This window comes from Cucurbita pepo, chromosome 14, assembly GCF_057944985.1.
Source record: "Cucurbita pepo subsp. pepo isolate OVF chromosome 14, ASM5794498v1, whole genome shotgun sequence".
NCBI lineage: Eukaryota > Viridiplantae > Streptophyta > Magnoliopsida > Cucurbitales > Cucurbitaceae > Cucurbita > Cucurbita pepo.
The window spans coordinates 10,123,784-10,148,290 of NC_141811.1; the positions used below are offsets into that span (position 1 = coordinate 10,123,784).

General features: G+C 37.1%; 2 protein-coding genes, 9 non-coding genes and 1 pseudogene across 16 annotated transcripts; 1 reads left to right on the plus strand and 11 right to left on the minus strand.

Annotated features, from left to right (window-relative positions):
* On the minus strand, positions 1–1,480 carry LOC111810804 (putative serine/threonine-protein kinase WNK11). 2 transcript variants are annotated; one of them, XM_023697605.2, is made up of 3 exons: positions 1,321–1,480; positions 730–1,233; positions 1–632 (listed from the first exon to the last, which is right to left on the minus strand). In XM_023697605.2, the coding sequence occupies exons 1-3, from the start codon at positions 1,321–1,323 to the stop codon at positions 240–242; spliced, it is 900 nt and encodes a 299-aa protein (XP_023553373.2). In that variant the 5' UTR covers positions 1,324–1,480; the 3' UTR covers positions 1–239. The 2 variants fall into 2 exon arrangements, with proteins under 2 accessions (XP_023553373.2, XP_023553372.2); XM_023697604.2 differs by having other exon boundaries at positions 1,303–1,451.
* A 7,201-nt stretch (positions 1,481–8,681) lies between these two features.
* On the plus strand, positions 8,682–13,774 carry LOC111810785 (putative WRKY transcription factor 20). 2 transcript variants are annotated; one of them, XM_023697568.2, is made up of 6 exons: positions 8,682–8,983; positions 10,010–10,177; positions 11,576–12,116; positions 12,225–12,387; positions 12,496–12,654; positions 13,088–13,774. In XM_023697568.2, exons 1-6 carry the CDS (start codon positions 8,822–8,824, stop codon positions 13,548–13,550), a joined length of 1,656 nt encoding a protein of 551 aa, XP_023553336.2. In that variant the 5' UTR covers positions 8,682–8,821; the 3' UTR covers positions 13,551–13,774. The 2 variants fall into 2 exon arrangements, with proteins under 2 accessions (XP_023553336.2, XP_023553337.2); XM_023697569.2 differs by lacking the exon at positions 8,682–8,983 and adding an exon at positions 9,575–9,726.
* LOC111810788 (scarecrow-like transcription factor PAT1 pseudogene) lies at positions 13,671–17,363 on the minus strand (annotated as a pseudogene). 3 transcript variants are annotated; one of them, XR_015411701.1, is made up of 2 exons: positions 17,231–17,363; positions 13,671–15,634 (listed from the first exon to the last, which is right to left on the minus strand). The product of XR_015411701.1 is annotated as a scarecrow-like transcription factor PAT1 pseudogene, transcript variant X1 (transcript). The 3 variants fall into 3 exon arrangements; XR_015411702.1 differs by having other exon boundaries at positions 13,671–15,649; positions 17,231–17,356; XR_015411703.1 differs by having other exon boundaries at positions 17,125–17,265.
* Positions 17,364–22,085: 4,722 nt separating this feature from the next.
* TRNAL-UAA (transfer RNA leucine (anticodon UAA)) lies at positions 22,086–22,168 on the minus strand. The gene has a single exon. It is a non-coding gene; the product is annotated as a tRNA-Leu (tRNA).
* Positions 22,169–22,379: 211 nt separating this feature from the next.
* Positions 22,380–22,462, minus strand: TRNAL-UAA (transfer RNA leucine (anticodon UAA)). The gene has a single exon. It is a non-coding gene; the product is annotated as a tRNA-Leu (tRNA).
* A 342-nt stretch (positions 22,463–22,804) lies between these two features.
* TRNAL-UAA (transfer RNA leucine (anticodon UAA)) lies at positions 22,805–22,887 on the minus strand. The gene has a single exon. It is a non-coding gene; the product is annotated as a tRNA-Leu (tRNA).
* Positions 22,888–23,110: 223 nt separating this feature from the next.
* Positions 23,111–23,182, minus strand: TRNAL-UAA (transfer RNA leucine (anticodon UAA)). The gene has a single exon. It is a non-coding gene; the product is annotated as a tRNA-Leu (tRNA).
* An 11-nt stretch (positions 23,183–23,193) lies between these two features.
* TRNAL-UAA (transfer RNA leucine (anticodon UAA)) lies at positions 23,194–23,265 on the minus strand. Its single transcript has one exon. It is a non-coding gene; the product is annotated as a tRNA-Leu (tRNA).
* Positions 23,266–23,535: 270 nt separating this feature from the next.
* On the minus strand, positions 23,536–23,618 carry TRNAL-UAG (transfer RNA leucine (anticodon UAG)). The gene has a single exon. It is a non-coding gene; the product is annotated as a tRNA-Leu (tRNA).
* A 73-nt stretch (positions 23,619–23,691) lies between these two features.
* TRNAL-UAA (transfer RNA leucine (anticodon UAA)) lies at positions 23,692–23,774 on the minus strand. Its single transcript has one exon. It is a non-coding gene; the product is annotated as a tRNA-Leu (tRNA).
* Positions 23,775–24,149: 375 nt separating this feature from the next.
* On the minus strand, positions 24,150–24,232 carry TRNAL-UAA (transfer RNA leucine (anticodon UAA)). The gene has a single exon. It is a non-coding gene; the product is annotated as a tRNA-Leu (tRNA).
* A 67-nt stretch (positions 24,233–24,299) lies between these two features.
* On the minus strand, positions 24,300–24,382 carry TRNAL-UAG (transfer RNA leucine (anticodon UAG)). Its single transcript has one exon. It is a non-coding gene; the product is annotated as a tRNA-Leu (tRNA).
* Between the last annotated feature and the right edge of the window lie 125 nt (positions 24,383–24,507).

The following is a 24,507-nucleotide window of genomic DNA, read 5'->3' on the forward strand; positions in this document are numbered from 1 at the left end:
TAAAAATCAAATGTTTCTATATACAATAAATAAAAATAAATAAAAATAAAACCTAAAAGGTCAATAATGCTTATCCAATTCCACCTTACAATATGGGAAAAGCATTTCAAACCCACTTGCTATCTCTCTTAAAATAATGAAAGAATTGAAAAAAAAAACAACTTTAATGAGAAAACAAACACTAATTTCATTCATCATACATACAAACCACATATAAATTCTTATTCAATCGCAATACACTAACGATCATTACTATCGTCGTCATCGTCATCATCAATTTCACTGAAAAACGGGTGGTGGAGGAGGTCAGCAGCCGAGGGCCGATCTTGGGACGGAGCAAGGCAATTCTCAATGAAACCCTTCACCTCAAGGTCCTTGACCTTGTCGAGCGCCAACGGCTTGATGCCCGAGCATACTTTCTTATAGATCTTGGCAACGTTATCACATTCACTATAGGGAATTTCCAAGGTGACCAATTCAAGCAAACACATGCCAAATGAATATATGTCCACAAGCTCGGTGTAATGCTCTTCATATAGCTCAGGTGCCATGAATTCCGGTGTCCCAAGCACTGAATGAGCTGAGTGATTCTTCCCCACCGTTGCAGCCATACCCAAATCACCAATCTTCACCTACCATGACAACAAATTGGTAGCCAAAATCATGAGAAAACCCTAAAATGAAGCCAATTATTAAGCTCAAGATTAGCCCAAGTTCATGAATGAGTACCTGACCAACATTGCCATTGACAAAGAGGTTGCTACAATTGAGATCTCTATGAATAACACAAGGCTCATGAGTATGCAAATAATGCAAACCCTTAAGAACTTGCTTACACCATTTCTTCAAGGCTTTCAAAGAAACTTGCCTATGTATCTTCCTATATTCTCTAAGATTCCCACTTGTACAAACCTCGGTAATGAAATTTAAGGTTCCATGAAGTTTGTCAAGCCATACATCGTACAAAGCAATGATGTTATTGTTCTTTAAGGTTCTTAGCAATGTCACCTCCGAGTAAAGCCTATCAATCATGGATGGATCATTTGAAAAGCTTCTTAATTTCACTTGATTCCAAGCCACCTCAATTCCTTCTTCTTGATCAAACGCTCGGTACACTTTCTTCACCGCTCCCGACCCTAGAAGCTCGCCGTATCGCCCATATCGACCCGTTGGATTCACTTCGACAAATGGCTCCGAGTCCTTCTCGGACGACTCCGTCGTTACACTAGGCATCTGAAATAAAAGATTCAAATATCACGAGAAATTCAAGAACAAGAAAAGTTGAGAATTCGAACGCCTAACCCGATTGAAATTTGGTACCATGAAGAAGTGGGTGATGAAGTTGAAGGGAAAATGAATTGAAATCTTGAGAGAAGAACATGAAAAGTGGGAGAGGTGAAGGGTTCGGAAGTCGGCGATTTATTGGCGTTGAAAAGGTTGGGTTGGTGGTGTTAAAGAGACGTTTGGTGGGTGTACTTAGAAATTTATTTATTTATTTATTTATTTCTAATTTATAATAATAATAATAATAATTTATAATGAGAATTAATTTATTTATTTATTTTAAGAATATGTTCGCTGTGAATAACTTTTTTATTTTCTTAGTGGGAATTATTGCAAAATTGATTCTTGGAAAAAAAGAAAAATAAATAATAATAATAATAATAATAAATATAAAATTAGAAAAAGGAAAGTGGAAATGACCTGGCAGTTTCATGTTATTTGGGTTTGAAGAAAATATAAATTAAAAAAAGTCAACGAATCGCGTTCGATCCACATGGGTTAATATAATTCAACCATGTGTGGGCCATGCTTTGGACAATTTTGACTCGTCTCACGATATGTCAGGTACATGCATGTCTCGGGACGTCATGTATGTTACTTCTCTGGTATGTTTTGATCTGTGCTCCTTTCTTTTTATTGGTATCCAACAATGTGAGCGTGTCCTAATCCGTTATCAGACCTAGGAATATGTATATGAGTTCATCTATATTTATCTAAAATCATGTTGCATTTATAATAGGGTTGAATACTCATAATTTGATGTTAGGGGCTTTTAATTCAATTAACATGTTTTGTAACCGTTCAAGTCTATTGTCTTTCGGGATCGTATCTGCTAGGAAGAGGATATTGTCCTCTTTGAACTTTCCCTTTCGGGCTTCCCTTCAAGGTTTTTAAACATTGAGGTTTCCACACCCTTATAAGGGTGTTTCGTTCTCCTCTCCAACCGATGTGGGATCTTAAAATCTACACCCCTTTGGGACCCAACATCCTCACTAACACATCGTTCGGTATTTGGCTCTGATACCATTTGTAACAGCCCAAGTGCATTGCTAATAGATATTGTTCTCTTTGGACTTTCCCTTTCGGACTTCCCATTAAGGTTTTTAAAACGCATCTGCTAGAGAGAGGTTTTCACGCCCTTATAAAGGGTGTTTTGTTCTCCTTCCCAATCAATGTGGGATCTCACAGGTTTTGGCTTTAAAAAATCCAAATAAACGTTCACACAACCAACCAAAATATCAACGTAAATAAAACTCAATGAAAACTAGCATCGGAAGAAAACATCGATATAACACTTACGGGATAAGTTTTTTCAACAAAAACATGTATACATCCGCATACATCCCGATACAATATGCAACGTTGGTAGAAATAAAGATATGTCGACGCAATCAGCCTCAACAATAAAGATATTGATGCCTATTCCAATACCTTCTATGGTTAGTAGACTTGATTTTATAAAAATCAAGAACGTTACATATTGTGGATCGTGAGTTTCTGTTCTATTTATTTTGTATTGAGCGGGGAGGAATTGATTCGAAAATTGTGGAACTGTGACGAGCCTAATATTCTCATATAGATCTAGTTGAATAACATGAGTTGCCACGACGTACGAAAAACGCTATAAAAATTCTAGGTATTATGATTATTTGGGATAATTTCAACCAAGTTTGATGTTTTTAATGAGGCAAAACAATGTTTGGATTACATGTACTCTATGTATACTCAATTTATGAATTGGCCTACCTTCTATTTAATGAACCATTCCTTAATCTCCACGAAGTTACCAAACAAAAGGAAGTGTTCCTTTCTTTCATGTTTGTTTAAACTAGATTTTTAATGAAGACAAAAGTGTTTTTGGTGTTTTCAAGAGTTGAGAACTTGCCATATTTCTACATGTTTGGTTCGACACATCAAACGTTGTAATTAAACATATGTTAGGTCAAATTTGTTTCGTGTTAGGTTAACTTTGTTATGTCTACGTCTCGTCTTATTAATGTGGATGTATGGTGTCCTCTCCCTTTTCGTTTCGATGGAGCTCATAAGTTTTTATTGTTTATATCGGCTTAAGTCATTTCATTTGGTTATGTAGTTTAAAATAATAGGATACGTGTCTCAATGACTTTATTTGTAATTTAATATTATCTAATATATATCTAAGGCAGTTAATATAATCTTAAACGATATATGATTGTCATGACCTGATTTTTGAAACGACTTGATTTTTGAAACTTCAAATCTATGGTCGTCATTGGTGAAGACACAAGTTTCTATCCCTAGTAGACACGTTAATATGATCGTGATTGGTGAAGACAAAAATCCCACGACCTGGTTTTTGAGATTCCACATCGACTCGAGAGGAGAATCAAACATTCCTTGTAATAGTGTGAAAACCTCTTCTTTCTTTTTTTTTCACTATTTTAACATTATTTTATTTTATTGTAAATATAACTAAATTCACTTAAAAAAAGAAATAGAATTATATCGAAAAATATTTATTAGTGTCGTTAAATGATGGTTCGGGTTAACCAACGAGTTAATGTATCCATAAGGATGCATGTGACCGTTTTCTTACTTTGTTGAACTTGCAAGTGTACTAGACTAGTACACTAGACGTGTTGAACCATGTGATGACTCGTAATCATTAATCGATACGTCCCAACATAAATTTAAAGCTAACAAATATCTTCGCTTTCTCCTATGAAACAATTGTTTCGCACTTGTCAACATTTGAGTATAGTTCGATTGATTCAATATATACTATTGATTAAAAAATCAGATGTTCAAATTCTACTTAAAAAAAGGTTTCTGGAACTAATCTTGCTTCAATATAATCATTCATACATATCTGTGTGGAAATTTCTATTTTGATCAGATAGTTAATTTAAGCCTCATTTGATAACTTTTATTTAATCCGAGTCAAATTTCTAAAACTAAAACGGTAATCGCTCAAACTCACCGCTAGTAGATATGGTCCGTTTTTTCCTATTTCGTATCGTCGTTAGCCTCACGGTTTTAAAACGCGTCTATAGCACTACTCCAACCAGTGTCTGGCTCTGGTCAGAGTAGGGCAAGACCCTCTCCATTGTAGATGTGTATTAAAATCGTGAGGCTGACGGCGATACGTAATGGGTCAAAGCGAACAATATCTGCTAGCAGTGGGCTTGGGCTGTTACAAATGGTATCAGAACCAGGTTCTGGGTGGTGTGCCAACGAGGACACTAAGGCCCGAAGGGGGTAGATTGTTAGATCCCACATTGGTTAGAGAGGGGAACGAAACATTCCTTACGAGGGTGTGAAAACTTCTCCTTAACAGACCGCGTTTTAAAACCATGAGACTGACGACGATATGTAACAAACCAAAGCGAACAATATCTCCTAGCGGTGGATATTTTTTAGTTTTTAAAACTTGATTTATAAATTTAATTTTCAAAAACTAAAAACTCGAGAAAAAAAATTAGAGACTTAGTTCTATATTGCAAAGGGTTTGATCTTCGTTTTTATTTTAATATTATTTTAGTTTAGATAACGTGTAGGACTCGGGATTCAAACTTCTAAGTTCTAAAACATTATTAATACATGAACTAATTGACCTATAGCTCGATATAATATATTAGTCATACTTTAGATCTTAGGTGTGATGCAATATTTAAGGTTTAAGTTACCTTTTGAAATCTCGATCATAAACAGTTTCTTTCTAAATAAGTAACAGTTTCGGACTAAACGACTGTTAAATAATGAACTCAATCCAATTCAACCCAATCATAATTTTTCTCGGTTGGATAGCTTTTAGCTGTTCACATCATTTAATCAAATTTTATTTTTAATAAAAGTAAAATTTTAGTGGCAAAACATCTACTTGTTTATTTTTAAATATTTAATTAAAATTTACGATTCAATTTCAATACATCTTTTGAAAAATTACTTCCAAATAGTTGAAAAGTATTTTAAAAAGTAGCTGAATTACATAGAAAATTACCGTGCATTTATTTAATTTTAAAATATATCGTTAAAATTATTTATATAATTAATTTGTACACATCAGCTCGTAAGTCAATTACGTAAATGATGTCACGTATTATATTTTTTAAAAAATATATAATTTAATTCAAGTGATAGCATATAATATAACCAAATTTAACCATTTCATAAAGTTTAAATTTGAGTAATTGTCTAGATTAATAATAATAAATAAATAAATAAATAAAATAAAATAAAATAAAATAAAATGGAGGATTGGGCGAAAGAGGGTTAAGCCCATTAAATATTATATTGGACAAATCTAGGTGGGGCATATATATATATATATATAGATATAAGTTTTTCCTCGATTCAGCTTTCCGACTTTCGTGCTTCTCTCATGTTACAACTCTCTTCTCGTTGAGCCCCGTAAGGACCATGATTGAGAATTGTTTGATCGTCTTTCTCCGAGGGAGAGACAAAACATAATCAACTTGAATTCGGGATAGGTTTTCGAAATCTTAGTGAAATACTGGATTTGTTATCTCATGTTTGTTTTTCGTGAAAAAATACCAATTGAAGGTCAATTGTGCTAGCATCTCGGAAATCTTAGCTAGTTGATGGGAGCTTGACTACAAGACCCACCCGTTGAGCAGGGACGAAAGTCGGCCTTATATAGGATACCCCACTTACCGGTCTCCTCCTAAACAATTTGAATCAAAATATTTGTAACAATTACAAAGTGGGTTGTATCAATAGCGTTACTAATATAAGCATTCAACATTATCCATATACTACAGAACATTATCCATGTCGGAGCAATTGGGAATGTATGTGCTTGTACATATGTTTTCAAGTGTCGGTTAACAAAGATTTGCCATCAAGAGAGGGGAGAGTCGACAACTTTTGGTTAAGTCGGTCTCGTCAGTTACGTAATTTCTCTGTCTATCAATCACATGAGTATGCATCCAATCAGCACATAACGACGAAAAAGTGATCATATGTTTCAGATGTTCGAGATGTCCATCCAATCTCTGATTTAGTCCGTAACTTCCTTGAATATATAGCTTCTATTTCTCTTCTCTCGCTTAGATGTCACAACGTTAGCTATCCACTCTTATAAAATGCTAAACAATTCGAGTAATCCTATTTATCCTCAATGGACTCAAGGACATCGATAAGGAGTGGGGACATGTATGAATGTTAGGTTATGGAGTCTAATGTATACTTATAGCTCATTCAATGGTTATACGTCGTAAATGATTATATATACTAGAGGACTATAAAACTAAAGTTATTGATAATAAATTGAACCGTGTATATATTCTTCTGGGAGTGCATAAATCATCAATAAACTTCTGGCCGATATTTCTCTTTGTATTGAACAACTCAAGTCAAGCAATTAAAAGAAATAACGATGATGTGTTGTTTGTGTAAGATTTTAGTTGGAGTTGATAATTTGTCAAGCCTGGAAAAAGAGAAGTGAACCTATTGTTGGTTGTAGGGGTCCGGATGTAGAAAAATCTTTTAGATCAATTCTAAAGTTCAAAGGTTGGTTGGGTTGGTGACGTGAACAACATGAATAGAGTTCACAACCCAATCCAACTCAGCTCTATATTTTCGGATTGGATTGGATTAGGTTGTCTAGTTGTTTTTTTTTTTTTTTTTTTTTTTTCGTCGTCGGGTTGTTTTAATTATATCTTATGAAGTCACATTTCAATTTCATTACATCGATATGGTAGAATGTCTCGCAAAATCGCAATAGAGCTTTTCCTATCCATAGAGGAGAGCATCCCATGTCTAGCGGTATTGTCCACTAGAACATCGATGTGAAGAAGATAAAAATTTTCTTTTGGGCTTCGTGCAGAACCAAGGAAGAATTCTGGTGGGCGAGTGACGGTAGGAAGGAAACATAGACCACTACTGGTAAAAGACAAGTCGAAAGGCTAGATATATGCTATACATATCTAAATCTTCACTCCTTCACCTTTTTACTTCGGTGAATAAGATGAAATGGTGGAAAACGGCAAGAAAAAGGATGAAATATTAGCACGAGAGAGTAAACAAGAAAATGCAGGTAGACAGTTTCTATGGGGCGTAAGCCTCAAGTAACGAAGGCGTGCAACGGACGCCAACTATAGACATAGGCTAGGCTAAAGGACAAATTGAATCTCTTCTTATATCCTATTGACATACATCTTATACTTCTGTTGAGTCTAACACGCCCTATCGACTTTGCAAGTAGACAACTTTCTTCTTAGGAATTATACAACTACTGAACCTTCGTTACCATGATCCAACCCATACCTAAGACCCAAGATTGATCAAAGGATACAATAAAAATGGAATGGTGAGCATATATCCATAGTAATGAGAACCCATCTTTCTTTGCTTTCGTCGCTCAATGCATCTCACCGAATGACCCCTTAGCCTCATTTTGGTCAACCCGTTGAAGCTAGTTAAGGGATCAAACAGTATATTTTTTTAATAATATGCCAACAATTTTTTTATAAAATGTACCAAGCAGAGATTTCACAATTTTTTCAATGAAGATACGAAAGAATCAAAATCTGAAAAGTCAAGGGGTTGCAGGTTTTTTTTTCTACAAATTGGGGTCGTCGCTCAATGCATCTCACCCCTAACAAACTTTCTTCCGTGTGTTCCTTACTCGTTTAGCTTGTTTTTTTTTTTTTTTTTTAAAAAAAATTATAATTATCCACAAATCATGTAACATTAATATATAAAATCTCGTAAATCTCAAATATCAAACATTCATAGTTCACAGTGCATCACTAACTTGTGTTACAAACGTCAAATATTCTTTACGTTTGTTGGGATATGGAGCCTAATGCTACATATATATACTCATGCAGTACTTTCCGATGTACTTTCTCCATTCTCATTCTCTACTGTTGTATAATACCTGAAGTCATCAACATAAAACCTTTAGCCAATATTCCTCATTTTCTCTCTCTTGTTCTTTGTGGTTCATCTTGATCGAATGTGTGCGTTGTTGAACCATCCTAACAATTGGTATTAGAGCTAACAACTGGTATCGATCCTAACAACTTTTTATAATAATATTAAAAATAAAATAAGTTTATATGAACACCGAGTATACATCGTACCTGGAAATCCCAAAATAGTTACGTAATTAAATTTTATTACAAAATTAAAAGGATATAGACAAAAATAATTAGGATAAAATCTATGAATATAAAATTTGGAGTTATTAAATAAGTTTGTTGGACATTTTAATCCATTCCTTATATGAACGGATGGAAATTTAATTTCCATTAAAGTAAAAAAAAAAAAGAAAAATATTGCTTTAATGACTTTAGAGGGAAAATATTTTAAAAAAATGGAATTAAAATAAATAAATAAAATAAATAAAAATAAATAAATAAATAAAAAAGCAACGGCGCACCCAAAAGCTCTCTTCACACTCCTCTCTCTCTCTCTTTTACAGAGCTTACCCTAAATAGTCTGAATCCAAATCCCTGAACTCCTGGAGCTTCCTCCTCCTTAATGACCTTTCTGCCCTCCTCTTCTTCCACCTCCTCCTCTCTCTCTCCTCATGGACCCCACTGAACCTGCCTCCACCGCCGCTGCCGGCGCCAAGTACAAGCTCATGTCTCCGGCTAAGCTTCCGATCTTCCGGTCCCCTTGCATTACCATCCCTCCCGGCCTCAGTCCCTCTTCCTTTCTTGACTCTCCTGTTTTGCTTACTAACTTCAAGGTTCCTTTCCTTTTCTCTTGTATTTTTGTTGTTTTGATTTTCAATTTGGGGACGAGGGTTGAGATCTGAAATGAGTTTGTGCTTGAATTCTTCTACTGTTCTTCATTTTTTTCTCTCAGGTTGTGTTGAATTCTTCTAATTTATGTTGTCGTTTGTAATGAGAATATCTAACCCAGTTTTTTCCTCTGATCGAACAGAGGGTGAACTTATTTCACCATTTTGTTCTTGGCATATACTTAATTTGGGAGTTTTAAAGGACCTGACTGATGCGATTTTAACACCATTATATATTTTAATTGGGTGCTGGAGTTGCTGGGACCTGTTGATTCTGATTCCTGTTCTTAGAGCAGTCCACTAAATTGGGTGGCTCCTTTATGCCCGTGTGGGTTATTCCATAAAATTGCTTTAGGGAATAATGTTGTTGCAAGTTTGAGAGAATAATTGCGTGCTCTTTCTACCTCTAATCTATGTGGGTTTTTCACATAATGAATCTACCTTTTCAGTGGTGCTTTAGCTTTTTCTTCATCTTTGTATGAACCCGAACTTTTTCTATTTGTCTATATATATGGAATTAGAAGTAAATGAATCTGCTATGAGAAGTGTGTTGCTTTTGTTCAATATCCTACAATGGCATATAAAAGAGATAGACATGGTGAAGAATAAGATGAGCTTGGACATAGACATTTAAGAGATAATTATCGTCCTTCATTTGGAGCTTATGGATCTATTTTATGCTGTTATCTGTAAGCACTCCACCTTGCCTCCACCCTAATATTACGAGCGTTTCGATTTTATTAGCTTTGTACGATTAAGGATAGTTAGAGATCATAGTTTCTGTGGTTTCCTTTCTTCTGTTAGGTGACCGTTGAATTATATTGAAATATTTTTATACGTAAGTAAAGAACGTATGTGGAATTGTCCGTGTTGCTGCATGTTTATTGGCTTTTAAGCTTCCAGTGATAGTGAAAGGAGAAATTTATGTTTCTTGCTTGAATTATTCATGTGAAAAATAACTGTCTTGTGCAGGTAGAGCCTTCTCCGACAACTGGGTCCTTTACCAAGCTGCCAATGGCACATGACTCTTCTAGCTTGGCTATTTATCCGATGACCACCATGGCTTGCTCAAATGCTAATGCCTCAGATGAAGGAAACTCCAACTACTTCGAGTTCAAGCCATATGTTGGACCAAATATGGTAATTCCATAGGAACTTTTCAGTTGTTTAATTATTGGCTAAATATTGGTTCAAACACTATTTTGGTCTCTGAAAGTTGGTACTTGCAATTTAGTTCACCTAGTTGCTATTAATCTTAAATTTAGTCTCTACTACTAGTTTATGGTCAACTTTTCTAAAAGCAGATTAGTCTCTAAATTTTGGAACATATTTCACCTTGTGTCTTTTCTTGAATGAAAATTATTATTAGTTTTTCACCAATTTTGATAAAAATGAACTTCAAACTAACAATGTGGACTAATTTTAAGATCTATAGAAAGTACAAGGACTAAAATGAGACGAGTCCTAAAATACAAGGACCACAAGGGTACTTTAACCCTAAATATTACAAATGATCTCTAGTCCAAAAATACTAGGTCCTTCAAAAAAATTATTGAGATCTGTGAACAAAAAGTTTTTGTATTATTAAATTATTGTTTTGATAACATGTTTAGACACATGAACATGCCAATCAAATATCACTTATGACATGAAACTCAACTCACCAATCCATATTTTTTCAAGTGGTATGGCTAAGTGACCTGGTCATGGCAAGAATAGATTGGTAGGAGTCTGCAAGGAATGTTCTTCATTAAAACTTTTACTTTTCATTAGACGACATAACAGGTCTTTGATTTGGACAGGGATCTTTAACATCAAACAACATGATAGGGAGTCCATCTTAGTTGTAGATATTAGAGTAAATATTAGCCGTTTGATTCTTGAGGTCTCCATTCTTGTTTTATCTCGATTTTTAAGAAAATATTTTGCGTGATTCATTGCGAAGCACAAACTTAAAACATTTGTATTGGCTCTTGTTACTTTCATCCAGTAGTTTTCTGACTGTACGAACCGAAATGTTTTATTTTATGTCACTTATTATTCTTGGTACAAATCTAATTTGCTGTAAAGGAATGAAAGAATATCAGGACATACAAGCAAAAACTAGTTTAGACTAACTTTTTTTTTTTTTAACATCTAATTCTTCTTTGCTTTGAACTTTTTTTTCCTACTATTTCCAGTCTTCCTGTCAATTTAAGTCTTTGGACATTACTAGTGTTAACATTTCTGTCCTTTACTCATTTGTTTCATTTCAAAAACTATACTTTGAAAATTTATCAATTTAGCTTCAGATTTTCACTCCCCAATTAAAACAGTAACTAAAAGGTCACGTGTCATCGTATGAAAGTTGACATTACCTTTGTAATGTCAGATATAAAGTTGAAGTCTTATCATGTCAGCTTCCTCATGTCCTGTAAGTTCTTTGTTTCAAGAATGTACTTGGTGTAGAGACTAGAATTATAGTTTAGCCTATGATTTGAGTGGTGATGTTCCCCCAATTTAGGTGCTTGTTTCCTAATGATTTTCGTTTGCTCCAAGGTTCCTGCAGATATGAGTCATAGAAAAGATGAACAATCTTGTGGACTTCAAGTTCAAGGCCAACCTCAACCATTTACTGCTCCACCCATGACTAAAAGTGAGATCAATGTCATTTCAAATGATTCGAATCGGTCAACCCAGATGGATCCAGTTGCCTCAGGGGCTGCTGTTCCTGATATTGATGGAGACGATTTCAATCATAGTCTGAACACAAATACCAGGGCTCAGGCCGCACAATCTGATCCAAAAGGCAGTGGCAGTCCAGTAGTTTCAGATAGGATATCAGATGATGGATATAACTGGCGGAAGTATGGACAGAAGCATGTTAAAGGGAGCGAATTTCCCCGTAGTTATTATAAATGTACACATCCTAACTGTGAAGTGAAAAAGCTCTTTGAGCGCTCTCACGATGGACAAATAACCGATATTGTCTATAAGGGTACTCATGATCATCCTAAGCTTCAGCCAAGTCGGCGATATTCTGCCAGTGCTTCTGTGAAAGATGGTCCTGATAAGCCTTCACCTTTAACTGGCCAAGATGGTAGAGAAATAAACCTGTGTATTTAGTTTCCATCTTTAATATTTCATAAGTTCAATCCATTTACAGGGTGTTAAGCATGGTTGTTTAATCTATTATATTCCATTTTAGACAGGTCGTGCAGCATATACACTCAGACAGTGCATTCCATTGAGCCAAATGGAACTCCCGAACGACTGGCTGCAAATGATAGCAATACCGAAGGTGCAGGAACAACTCTGCCATGCAAGAACCCTGATGAGCTTGATGACGATGACATAATCTTGAAGCGGAGGTATACTTGTTTACAAGTTAACATGTTCTCCGAGTATTGTGCATGAGAAAAGGCAGCACACTGTTTTGTTGTACTGTTTGTGAGTTCTGTTTTAATCAAATTCATCAGGAAAATGGAACTTGGTGGTTTTGAGGCATGCCCAATGGTTAGGCCAATTAGGGAACCGCGTGTCGTGGTTCAAACCTTAAGTGAGGTTGATATACTGGATGATGGGTATCGCTGGCGCAAATATGGCCAGAAGGTAGTGAGAGGAAACCCGAACCCAAGGTAAGTTCTTTTTTTCTAATGATGATCGGATGCATTGCCAAATATCTTTAACATTTCTTATAAGGGTGTAGAAACCTCTTCTTAATAGACACGTTTTAAAAACCACGAGAGGAAGCCCGAAAGGGAAAGCCTGAATAGGACAATATCTGCTAGCGGTGGGTTTGGGCTGTTACATATAATATACAATTCAAGCATAATGTTGTCCATATTTATTGCTCCGGTGATATTATTGATGAAATTCTTTGGAGCTTGCCTGCCTAAATACGTTGAAGAAACCGATATATTAGTACTTAGCTCGCTTTTGCTTTTGTATCCAAATTTTAGCTACAATTATACTCTAAAAATTAGCTACAATCATACTGTTGTGCCCTTCCATTGAAGGTTCTGTGTTCTGATGTCAATATTTACCTATTTATCAATTCCAAAAATGCAGGAGTTATTACAAGTGCACAAATGTTGGATGTCCGGTCAGAAAACATGTCGAAAGAGCATCTCATGACCCAAAAGCTGTTATAACTACATATGAAGGGAAACATAATCACGATGTCCCCACTGCAAAAACCAGTAGCCATGACGCTGCAGGCCCATTGAGAACCGCACCATTGAGGTATAGACTCGAAGACAGGGACACCGTAAGCCTTGATCTTGGCGTTGGCATTGGTGAAAATAGATCAAACGAGTACAGGCAGCAGGCTCTCGCTCCAAATGGCAATTTCAACTTCGAAGTAGTTCAAGAAAACTCAGCCCCAACATATTTCAGTGTTCACAATAGAGGTATGAACCAGCATGGACCAAGAGAGAGCTTGAGTGAGAGCCGAAGCGTGGATGTTGTTCCGCTAAACCATTCGTCTCACCCATATCCGCCGAGCGTCGGGAGAATACTAACAGGGCCATAGCCATGAGAACGAGACGCCACCAGTTGCTTTCTTTCCATATGTTTGCCCTTTGTTGTTTATGATCTTATTCTGGCGTTAACCGCGTTCGTTCTAACGTCGCCGTCAATACATGTACAAATATGATATGAACCACTTGGTTTTATTTGTTACACAGGATGTATCTTTACAATGTAATTCAAATACTTGAAATATAAGTATTAATTAGCAACAACTCTTCTAGTGAATACAGATATCAGTTCTAATGAAATCATCAAAAGTTCATAAGTTCATAGTTTTGAAGTGGGAAGATGTCTTTTACAACTAGGTGGGTATCATATCCAAGCACTAGAGGTAACCAAATTTTGATTCAACCAGCCGAGATATAGAGCCCCATCCCTTTCTTCAAGCGTGTACTTATCACTGTAGTTCTTTAGCAGTGCCTCAATGGTAGCATTGACAAAAGGGCTTAAAGGGTGTGGCTTAAACCCCGCCATGAGGAACCGTGATCTCCATTTTCCGAGAAGTTCATGACGTTCGACTCTTTCGGCTCCTTCACAGGCAACTATGTTTACGATGTCGCGAGCTAAACAGTGCTGCTCCACGTTGATTCGCTCCTTGTGATCTCTTGGGAGGGTAACATCTATGGATTCGAAGATAGCTGTGTAATATTTTAATGTCTGGAGGAAACGGGAATAAAAGGGAGCTGTATTGTTGTTCGACTCATGCTCGACGACTGTCACAACTTTTGGAGACAAGCTCTTGACCAGCCGCAAGATTCGATCCCGGTGATTCTGACTGCCAACGCTTTCGTCAGGCATATGATGCAGCACCAAGGTAAAACTCACAGCAATGGCTTCACCTGGTTGAACTTTAAGATCTTCACGTTGAATTTCAGAACCAGAGCCTGCAATTCCACGGAACTCGAAGGGTACCATTAACGACTCCGCCAAAAGCGACAACCTTTTCCCTACAATCTCGAGCCCCCCTCCTCGAGCAAAAGCGGAAGCGGAATCATCTATGCCTGTAATGGTAACTTTCGGGGGTCCTCCGGGTCGATTTGCAAGAGCTTGCATCAATGTAATCCATTGATTTCCCTGTGCTATCTGAAAATCAATTATGTGAACTCTATTTTCACCTTTAATGGCTTCAGCAATTGCCCCATTTGCTGAAAGGTATCCAAACTTGAAATAAGGGCAAATTTCATAGAGAATGTGCATGTATGAGAGCATCTCAGTACCTATAGGCTCTTTACATCTTAAGGCTTTGCAGATAGAATTGCCTGAAGAGGCTGTCCTTGCAATAAGTGCCTCTAACAAGTAAGCTCCTAAACGCTGGATTGGCTCACCCGAAACCGAGACCATTCCACGTAGCTCCGACACCAACCATTCACCAGTCAACATATCGTTTTCCCCTATTGCTCGTGCACAAGCACAAAGCATCTCTTTCAAATCCTTTCTCGACATTATCTCAGCCACATCTTTCCACCCTGCTTCTTGCACAGGCAATACAGGATCGACTGGATTAGCGACCGAGTAGATGTCAAACCCATCGGTATCTGGTCCAAGCATTGCAGTCTCCAATTCCCTGATTTTGTGCCTTAAGTCATCAGCAGCATCATCTGTTAAACAAGATCTACTGATAGGTGAGCCACAGTTATTGTCGGGAGAATAATACGGGTCTAACGAGTACGAATGGCACTCTTGGTGTGAAGAAGGGCTTCCATTCGACGTGAAGCTAGCAGTCGAGGAAGAATTTTGAGGAAGGTAACCACTAGTTCCCGAGGATGACTCGAGGTTGCAGTACTGTTTGAAAGCCTCAGATGGTAAGTGATTTTGTTCGAATACATCATCAGAGTACAAGCCACCTCCATGGTTCATAGGAGGCCAGTAACACGACCCAGGTTCTTGCGGTGGCTGTTCATAGAACCTATGAGATTGGTTCGGAACTTTCTTTCTTGACGATTCCTGCATTGGAGATTGACCCAGAGCAACAACAGGACACTTGTGGAAAACAAAAATGATCCAAAACTTATTACAGGCTCTCTCCTTTCGTCAGCAAAATAACCCGTGTTACTTCAATGCTTCAGGATCAATCGTTGCGAGATTCTGAGAAAAAGCAGCCTAACACGAAATGAGAGTCGTAAACTATAGAGAACGATTTGATTTCGAAGCATTAAAGAGTCCTAAACTATGTATTGTGAAAAGAAAAACCCAAGAACAGTTTCGTTTGAACTTAATTCGCCTACGAAATTACTCATTAGGCTACTGTTCTTATCCATGAACACATATAGTTTTAATGATCATGTTTAATCAGCCCGGTCTACACAAATCAAACTCTGTATGTAAATGAATATGTAACAGCTCAAGCTCATCGCTAGCAGATATTGTCCTTTTTGGGATTTTCCTTTCAGGCTTCCCCTCAAGGTTTTAAAACGCGTATGCCAGGGAGAGGTTTCCACACCCTTTTAAGGAATGCTTCATTCCCCTCCAACCGATGTGGGATCTCACAATTCACCCCCCTTGGGGGCCTAGCGTCCTCGCTGGCACACTACCTGATGTCTGGCTTTGATACCATTTGTAATAGCTCAAGCTCACCGTTAGCAAATATTGTCCTCTTTGGACTTTTCCTCAAGGTTTGGAAACTCGTCTGCCAGGGAGAGGTTTCCACACCCTTATAAGGTATGTTTCGTTCCTCTCTCCAATCGATGTGGTATCTCACAATCCACCCCCCTTGAAGGCCCAGCATCCTCGCTGGCACATTGCTTGGTGTTTGACTCTGACATCATTTGTAACAGCTCAAACTCACCGTTAGCAGATATTGTCCTCTTTGGGCTTTCCCTTTCGGGCTTCCCCTCAAGGTTTTAAAACGCATCTACCAAGGAGAGATTTCCACACCCTTATAAGGAATGCTTCATTCCCCTCTCCAACCGAGGTGGGATCTCACAATCCACCCCTCTTGAGGGCCCAACATCCTCATTGGCACACCACCCAATATCTAGTTCTGATACCATTTGTAACAGCTCAAGCTCTCTACTAGCAAATATTGTCCTCTTCAGACTTTCCCTTTCAAGCTTCTCCTCAAGATTTTAAAACACGTCTGCCATGGAGAAGTTTCCACACCCTTATAAGGAATGCTTCGTTCCCCTCTCAAACCAACGTGGGATTTCACAGAATATAAACGAAAACCAAAAGCTCAAACAGCTTTAGTCTATCATATAAACCACAGACCCTAGAGGAAATTGACATACAGATGATTTGTTCTAAAACAGAAAACAATCAAAACATTACAAGAAAAACCCCCGCTGTCCTAATGCTTAACCTTCAAACAGATATCAATGGATTCCCTTAAGCTCACTCTCCACACAGATATGAACAAGCAGGACATACCCTTTCCCTCTTTTCTCATACACAAAACCCTGAATCCATGAACATTAATCCAAGTAAAAAAGCATAGAACAGACATAGAAACAGTGAAGAACAAGCTTATGGAATCGAAAGCAAGGGCAAGATCCGCATATTCTCAAGCAAAGCAACAAAAAGAAGGGTGAAGGGGGCGATTAAAACAGCTAAAAAGTGAAGAATCAAGAGGATTTCACCTCAAAAACAAGAGAAACAGCTGATAATTAGCAAAAAGGGTACCCTAATGCACAGTAAAGTAGGAACATCAGTAGCCGTAAAGAAAAAGGGGAAGAAAAACAATACCCAGAAGAAGGCATGGCCGAAGAGAAGGGTAGTTGAGTTCATAAATTGGGATGGAAATTTCAGATATTATCAACGAAAGCGGTGGAACCCATTTATTACCAAACGGAATCGTTTCGCCATTAGATGATGTTTAAGGAAGACCATTCACCAATTGCCCGCTTCACTATTACCCTTACCATTTTAGATTATTACATTTTTGCCACTCACACACCCATTTACAACCACCACAATTTTTTTTTTTTTTTTTTTTTTTTTTTTTTTTTTTTTAATTCCAATCTATTTTTTTTATTATAAATTTAGTCTTTTAATTTTAAAATTCAATAAATTTTGAAAATTTTAAAATTAATGGACCACCATCTTAAACAACATAAATTTTAAATTTATATTTAAGCAGACAAATTGAAAGTTTAGGAAATTATTAGACACGTTTAAAAGTTTATGAATCAAATAGATATAAACTAATGACGAGAATTCTTTGTTAGCGGGTCGAGATCATATCAAAACTTATTTTTAAATAAATTTAATATTATATTATATTTTATTTTTAAGGGTTGAAATTTTTATTTTTTTTTTCAAAATTGATAAAATTATAATAAAAATTTCCATTAATAAAAAATGCGAGGACAATATTTATCTAAAATTTATAACGAAAAAACTTATAGAAACTATTCTTTTTTATTGTCATAACGAATTTAATATTTATTAACAAATTTTTAGACTTTATCACAATTCATAATCATGGAAATGAAAATTTAAGTAAGGATATTCATATGACTCGATAACTCAACCAATTCAGACTAACCAATCTAAACTATTGAGTTATAGATTAGGTTAAACTTTTGGAAAATCCGAAATTTAGATGATTTGTATGTTATTATTGACCCGACCAATTGTATCTGATGTCTGACAAATCCGAAATACAAAGCCGAGGCTTCGCAAAAGTTAGAAAGTAAGGTGTCGTGTTTTTTTTTTTCCTTAAACAAACATCATATCTGATGTCTCACCCCGACATCCGAAATTGGTCCACACGTTTATTATGTCTTTTACAGCAATAAAAGTGTTAACCTATCCCTCTTTTTTTCCCTTTTCCCATTCTTTAATTATTCATTATATATTGGACAGCTTATTCTTTTTCCTTTTTTTTGAGGTTTAAATTACATATATAAATGTCACAATCTGCAATATGATTGTGACCCGAGTAAGTCATCGAGGACGATGACTAAGTTATGTGGGGGAGAATGTCACAACCATACTATGAAGAGAGTAGGTTGTGACCCTCACGCCATGACAAGCAAAGTGGCGTCCCTCATCCGGCCATATGCAGGCCAATATAGAAGAGTGTCATGATGCAATTGAGGAGGACGATGCATCATCCAACACACCACCACGCAAAGTGAACATTGAAGATATGTTGAAATATATATATATATATATGAACGAAAGTAGTAACCAAGTGATATCAAGCTAAGGCTACAGTATCACCGAGATGGGTAGTTTCTTAGGTTTGATTGGATATTATCAAGAGTTTGGGTTAGACTTCTCCAGGGTAGCCTCGGTTGAATATGGGACAATGTAGGTGGCCTGTGTTGGTGTAAAATTATGATGTGGACATATTATATCACTCGAGGAAGGAAGATGTAACGATAGATCTCTTAAGTAGAAAAATAACTCATACATCAGCTTTAACCATGGATGAAACCCACATATATGTCGATTTGGAGCATGTCGAGATAGAAGAACTAGTAGGGGGAGTTGTTTCATTTCAATAAAGAGATTCTAACTCATCTAGATTTTTTAGCCGGCTAATGTCGGGGCCAATAGATGAGTTATTTCATTCCTTAGATGGTTGTCTACAAGGGTGTTTATGCATGCCTAAACACCTTTGTAAAAGAACACGTAAGTAGTCAAGGGATGAAATTTTGATTGAGGCTCACGATGCACCATTCTCAATACATCCATGTGGAACAAATATGTATCACGATATGAGGAAAAATTAGTGATGACGTAATATGAAAAGAGACATAGCAGGTCTATGTGACCTTTCTTATAGCCATTTGGTGCACCACGATGGAAGTGAGAGGAAATATCTATAACAATAGTTACCAAACAACTATTGGCATGACGCTGTTTGCAGCTCAATATTGACGAAGGTGTAGGTACCCTGTTTACTAAGACAAGCTAGGAGAGTACTAGTTGTAAGGACCGAAGCTGGTTCAAGCCATAAAAGGATGTCGTCTAAATAATTAGCGAGTCGGTGCAAGATGTGCAAAGTAGACAAAGAAGTTATGTTAGTTTCAAATCTCTTACTAAGTAAAGGCCGTACAAACGAGATAAGTGGTGACACTTGCATGAGCGTGGATGGAAAAATGAGATGGGTTTAGCCTAGAACGTTGATTCCTACACACATATAACATTTTCTACTCAAGATAACGATACAAGATGAAGTAAAAGATAAGATGTTCCTTCTTCTCATGTTCTTCCTTGAATGTTGGGCTGAAATGGACTATTTTTCCACGTGTCGATTATGAATACTTGTCTGTGGTCCCAATTTAAACAACTAGTTCCCACGTGTGAATAAGCTGCTTTCTAAGAGAAACAATACCATAGCAACAATTTTGCTTGAAACATTCGAGCAAACCAAAGTCTTATTAAAGCCTCATATGCATTGCAGCTACACGTACAAGGCATTAATTCCAACAACGTCCAAACTATATAAATTGGATCGAGTCGATCAAATTTTGGGGTCATTAAATATATTTATTGTAACTCAATTAGTAATATTAGAGATGGTTGACATTTTGTCCTGTTTTTCCGACCATCCACGTTTGAAGCCAATAAACTTCCACGTAGCATTGGTTTCTTTTTGGTTGGAAGAATTGTTCAAGTTAGTCAAAGTCAAACGTCTTTTGCTTTTGTTTGTCTGCAAATTTCTCGCTGTTTTGTTCCAAATTCACACCAAAATTCTTTTAGGACCAACGTCGGTAGATTACTGTCGTAAGCAGTTATGTCATGTTGTTGTAATTATTAATGTTTTTTTATTTTAATTCCAAGGTTTAAACGTCGACGTAAATATATTAATTTCTTAAAATGTCGATAAAATATCGATAATACGTTGATATTCATATTGTTTGAAAATTTTAGTTTGTAAAAATGAAATTGAATTTGTATCGATAAGCTAATTCTTCTTTCTCGGACGTGTAGTAGGTCTTGATTTCGAGGTTGAATTTTTAACTTCGCTCTTATTGATATTTTTGGTTCGGCCTTTAGTTCGTTGATATGTTTAGATGAGTATTGAATTATTGACATTCTACTGAGTAACGTTTTTGAATAAGGGCGTGGCTCGATTATTCGTCTTCTTGAAAATTCAATCGATGTCTTCAAGTTTGATACTTTGAAGATTTTTCAACTTTTTTCATAAAAATCTTTAAACCCTAAAAGAGATTTTAGACGGATCTTAATTATAATATTTTAATATGAAATTGAATTTACTACGTGAATAAAATACTCGAAACCATAAGCAACAATCCTCTCGAGTAAGCCTCACGACTATAAATCGAGAAATTCTTTCTCCACATGGCACTAAACGACTCCGTTCTTGTTCCTACAACCTTTTGAGGGAATTTTGAGCAACTTTCATAAAGGATTCGAGAGATAATACCTAGTGGATCATAAGTTCTCGTTCGAGCTTGCAAAAGTGCGTTTAGGTTAAAATTGTTCCTCAAATTTGAGCTTGTATCGAGCTTGACGGAAGAAGTTTTTACACCATTAGCTTCACTTCAATATGTGGAACAAAATTCATGAAATAATCGAGGGTTGAGGAGGCTTGGATCAAGTTAATCGAATGAATAAAATTTTAGGTAAGTTTTCGACTTAGAATATTCTTGAACGAATTGAGAGTTAAAAGTCAATGGATGATTAGGACGAGTTTGAGTTAACGAATGTTCAAAATAATTCTCCCTTGTTTTAGGTTCGGGTCGGTTCAAATGATCATAAACTTAAGTTGAGGCCAATTAAAATTTATAGATAGAATTATACATATGTTAGTATACAGTTATCTTCTTATATTAAAATAATACTGGTTCGTGTAAGTTCAAAATATTTAAACGAAATAAGTTTGATGACTCTCCATCCTCTGAGAATTTTTAATATATTGAAGATAAAATGTAATGTGGGCGGTGCATGGTTCGTGAAGTGTTCGGATCGTGGCAGCGTGGGCGGTTCGCTGCCTACGACGTCACGAGAAGTCCACTAAACCTTATCCTTTAGAGGAAGGAGAAGTCGTAACAAGGTTTCTATAGGTGAACCTGCGGAAGGATCATTGTCGATGCCTAAATATCAAATGACCCGTGAACGTGTTTACAAACTTTTTGTGCCGAGGGGAGCATTTGTGCCCCCTCTAATGCCTAAACCAAAATCGGCGCAAGTCGCGCCAAGGAGCTCAAACGAATAAGTTTGCCCCCTGCCCCGGTCTCTTTTGTAAGTGAGGAATGAATCTTATGTTAACATTTTGTGATTAAAATACAAAAATAGATCTTAAGTCTTCCCCCTTAACCTCACGAGCAAACCAACTAGATTACTAACAAAAATTTTAACACAAAAAAAGTTCATTACGTTTATAGAGAAATTCAAGGATGTGTTGGCTATGGGGTTCGAACCCATGCACACTTATGTGCAAAAGATCTCAAGTAATTCAAGGATGTGTTGGCTATGGGGTTCGAACCCATGCACACTTATGTGCAAAAGATCTCAAGTCTTCCCCCTTAACCCCTCGGGCAAACAAGCTTGCTTAGCTGGGAAAAATTACAACACAGTAAAAGTCAGTGATAAGATACGTTTATAGAGAAATTCAAGGACATGCTGGCTATGGGGTTCGAACCCATGCGCACTTATGTGCAGAAGATCTTAAGTCTTCCCCCTAAACCTCTCGGGCAAACCAGCTTGTTTAGCTAACAACAATTACAACACAGTCAATTGTACGATATGTTTGTAGAGAAATTCAAGAATATGCTGGCTATGGGGTTCAAACCCATGCGCAAGATCTTAAGTTTTCCCCCTTAACCTCTCGGGAAAACGAGCTTGCTTCGCTAACAAAAATTACAACACAATAAAAGTCAGTGGTAAGATACGTTTATAGAGAAATTCAAGGACATGCTGGCTATGGGGTTCGAACCCATGCGCACTTATGTGCAGAAGATCTTAAGTCTTTCCCCTTAACCTCTCGGGCAAACCAACTTGTTTAGCTGACAAAAATTACAACACAGTCAATTGTACGATATGTGGGGTTCAAACCCATGCGCACTTATGTGCAGAAGATCTTAAGTTTTCCCCCTTAACCTCTCGGGCAAACCAACTTGTTTAGCTATCAAAAATTACAACACAGTCAATTGTACGATATGTTTGTAGAGAAATTCAAGAACATGCTGGCTATGGGGTTCAAACCCATGCGCACTTATGTGCAGAAGATCTTAAGTCTTCCCCCTTAACCCCTCGCGAAAACGAGCTTGCTTCGCTAACAAAAATTACAACACAATAAAAGTCAGTGGTAAGATACATTTATAGAGAAATTCAAGGACATGCTAGCTATGGGGTTCGAACCCATGTGCACTTATGTGCAGAAGATCTTAAGTCTTCCCCCTTAACCTCTCGAGCAAACCAGCTTGTTTAGCTAACAAAAATTACAACACAGTCAATTGTACGATATGTTTGTAGAGAAATTCAAGAACACGCTGGCTATGGGGTTCAAACCCATGCGCACTTATGTGCAGAAGATCCTAAGTCTTCCCCCTTAACATCTCGGGCAAATGAGCTTGCTTAGCTAACAAAAAATACAACACAGTAAAAGTCAATGGTAAGATACGTTTATAGAGTAATTCAAGGACATGCTGGCTATGGGGTTTGAACCCATGGCAGAAGATCTTAAGTCTTCCCCCTTAACCTCTCGGGCAAACGAGCTTGTTTAGCCATGCTGGCTATGGGGTTTGAACCCATGGCAGAAGATCTTAAGTCTTCCCCCTTAACCTCTCGGGCAAACGAGCTTGTTTAGCTAACAAAAATTACAACAGGGTCAATTGTACGATATGTTTGTAGAGAAATAACAGAACATGCTGGCTATGGGGTTCGAACCCATGCGCACTTATGTGTAGAAGATCTTAAGTCTTTCCCCTTAACCTCTCGGGCAATCGAGCTTGCTTCGCTAACAAAACTTATAACACAGTAAAAGTCAGTGGTAAGATACGTTTATAGAGAAATTCAAGGACATGCTGGCTATAGGGTTCGAGCCACGTTTATACAGAAATTCAAGGACATGCTGGCTATGGGGTTCGAACCCATGCGCACTTACGTGCAGAAGATCCTAAGTCTTCCCCCTTAACCTCTCGGGCAAACGAGCTTGCTTAGCTAACAAAAATTACAACACAGTAAAAGTCAGTGGTAAGATACGTTTATAAAGTAATTCAAAGACATGCTGGCTATGGGGTTCGAACCCATGCGCACTTATGTGCAGAAGATCTTAAGTCTTCCCCCTTAACCTCTCGGGCAAACCAACTTGTTTAGCTAACAAAAAATTACAACACAGTCAATTGTACGATCTGTTTGTAGAGATATTCAAGAACATGCTGGCTATGGGGTTCAAACCCATGCGCACTTACGTGCAAATGATCTTAAGTCTTCACCCTTAACCTCTCGGGCAAACCAACTTGTTTAGCTAACAAAAATTACAACACAGTCAATTGTACGATATGTTTGTAGAGAAATTCAAGAACATGCTGGCTATGGGGATCAAACCCATGCGGCACTTATGTGCAGAAGATCTTAAGTCTTCCCCCTTAACCCCTCGAGAAAACGAGCTTGCTTCGCTAACAAAAATTACAACACAATAAAAGTCAGTGGTAAAATACATTTATAGAGAAATTCAAGGACATGTTGGCTATGGGGTTCGAACCCATGCGCACTTATGTGCAGAAGATCTTAAGTCTTCCCCCTTAACCTCTCGGGCAAACCAGCTTGTTTAGTTAACAAAAATTACAACACAGTCAATTGTACGATATGTTTGTAGAGAAATTCAAGAATACGCTGGCTATGGGGTTCGAACCCATGCGCACTTATGTGCAGAAGATCCTAAGTCTTCCCCCTTAACCTCTCGGGCAAACGAGCTTGCTTAGCTAACAAAAATTACAACACGGTCAATTGTACGATATGTTTGTAGAGAAATTCAAGAACATGCTGGCTATGGGGTTCAAACACATGCGCACTTATGTGCAGAAGATCCTAAGTCTTCC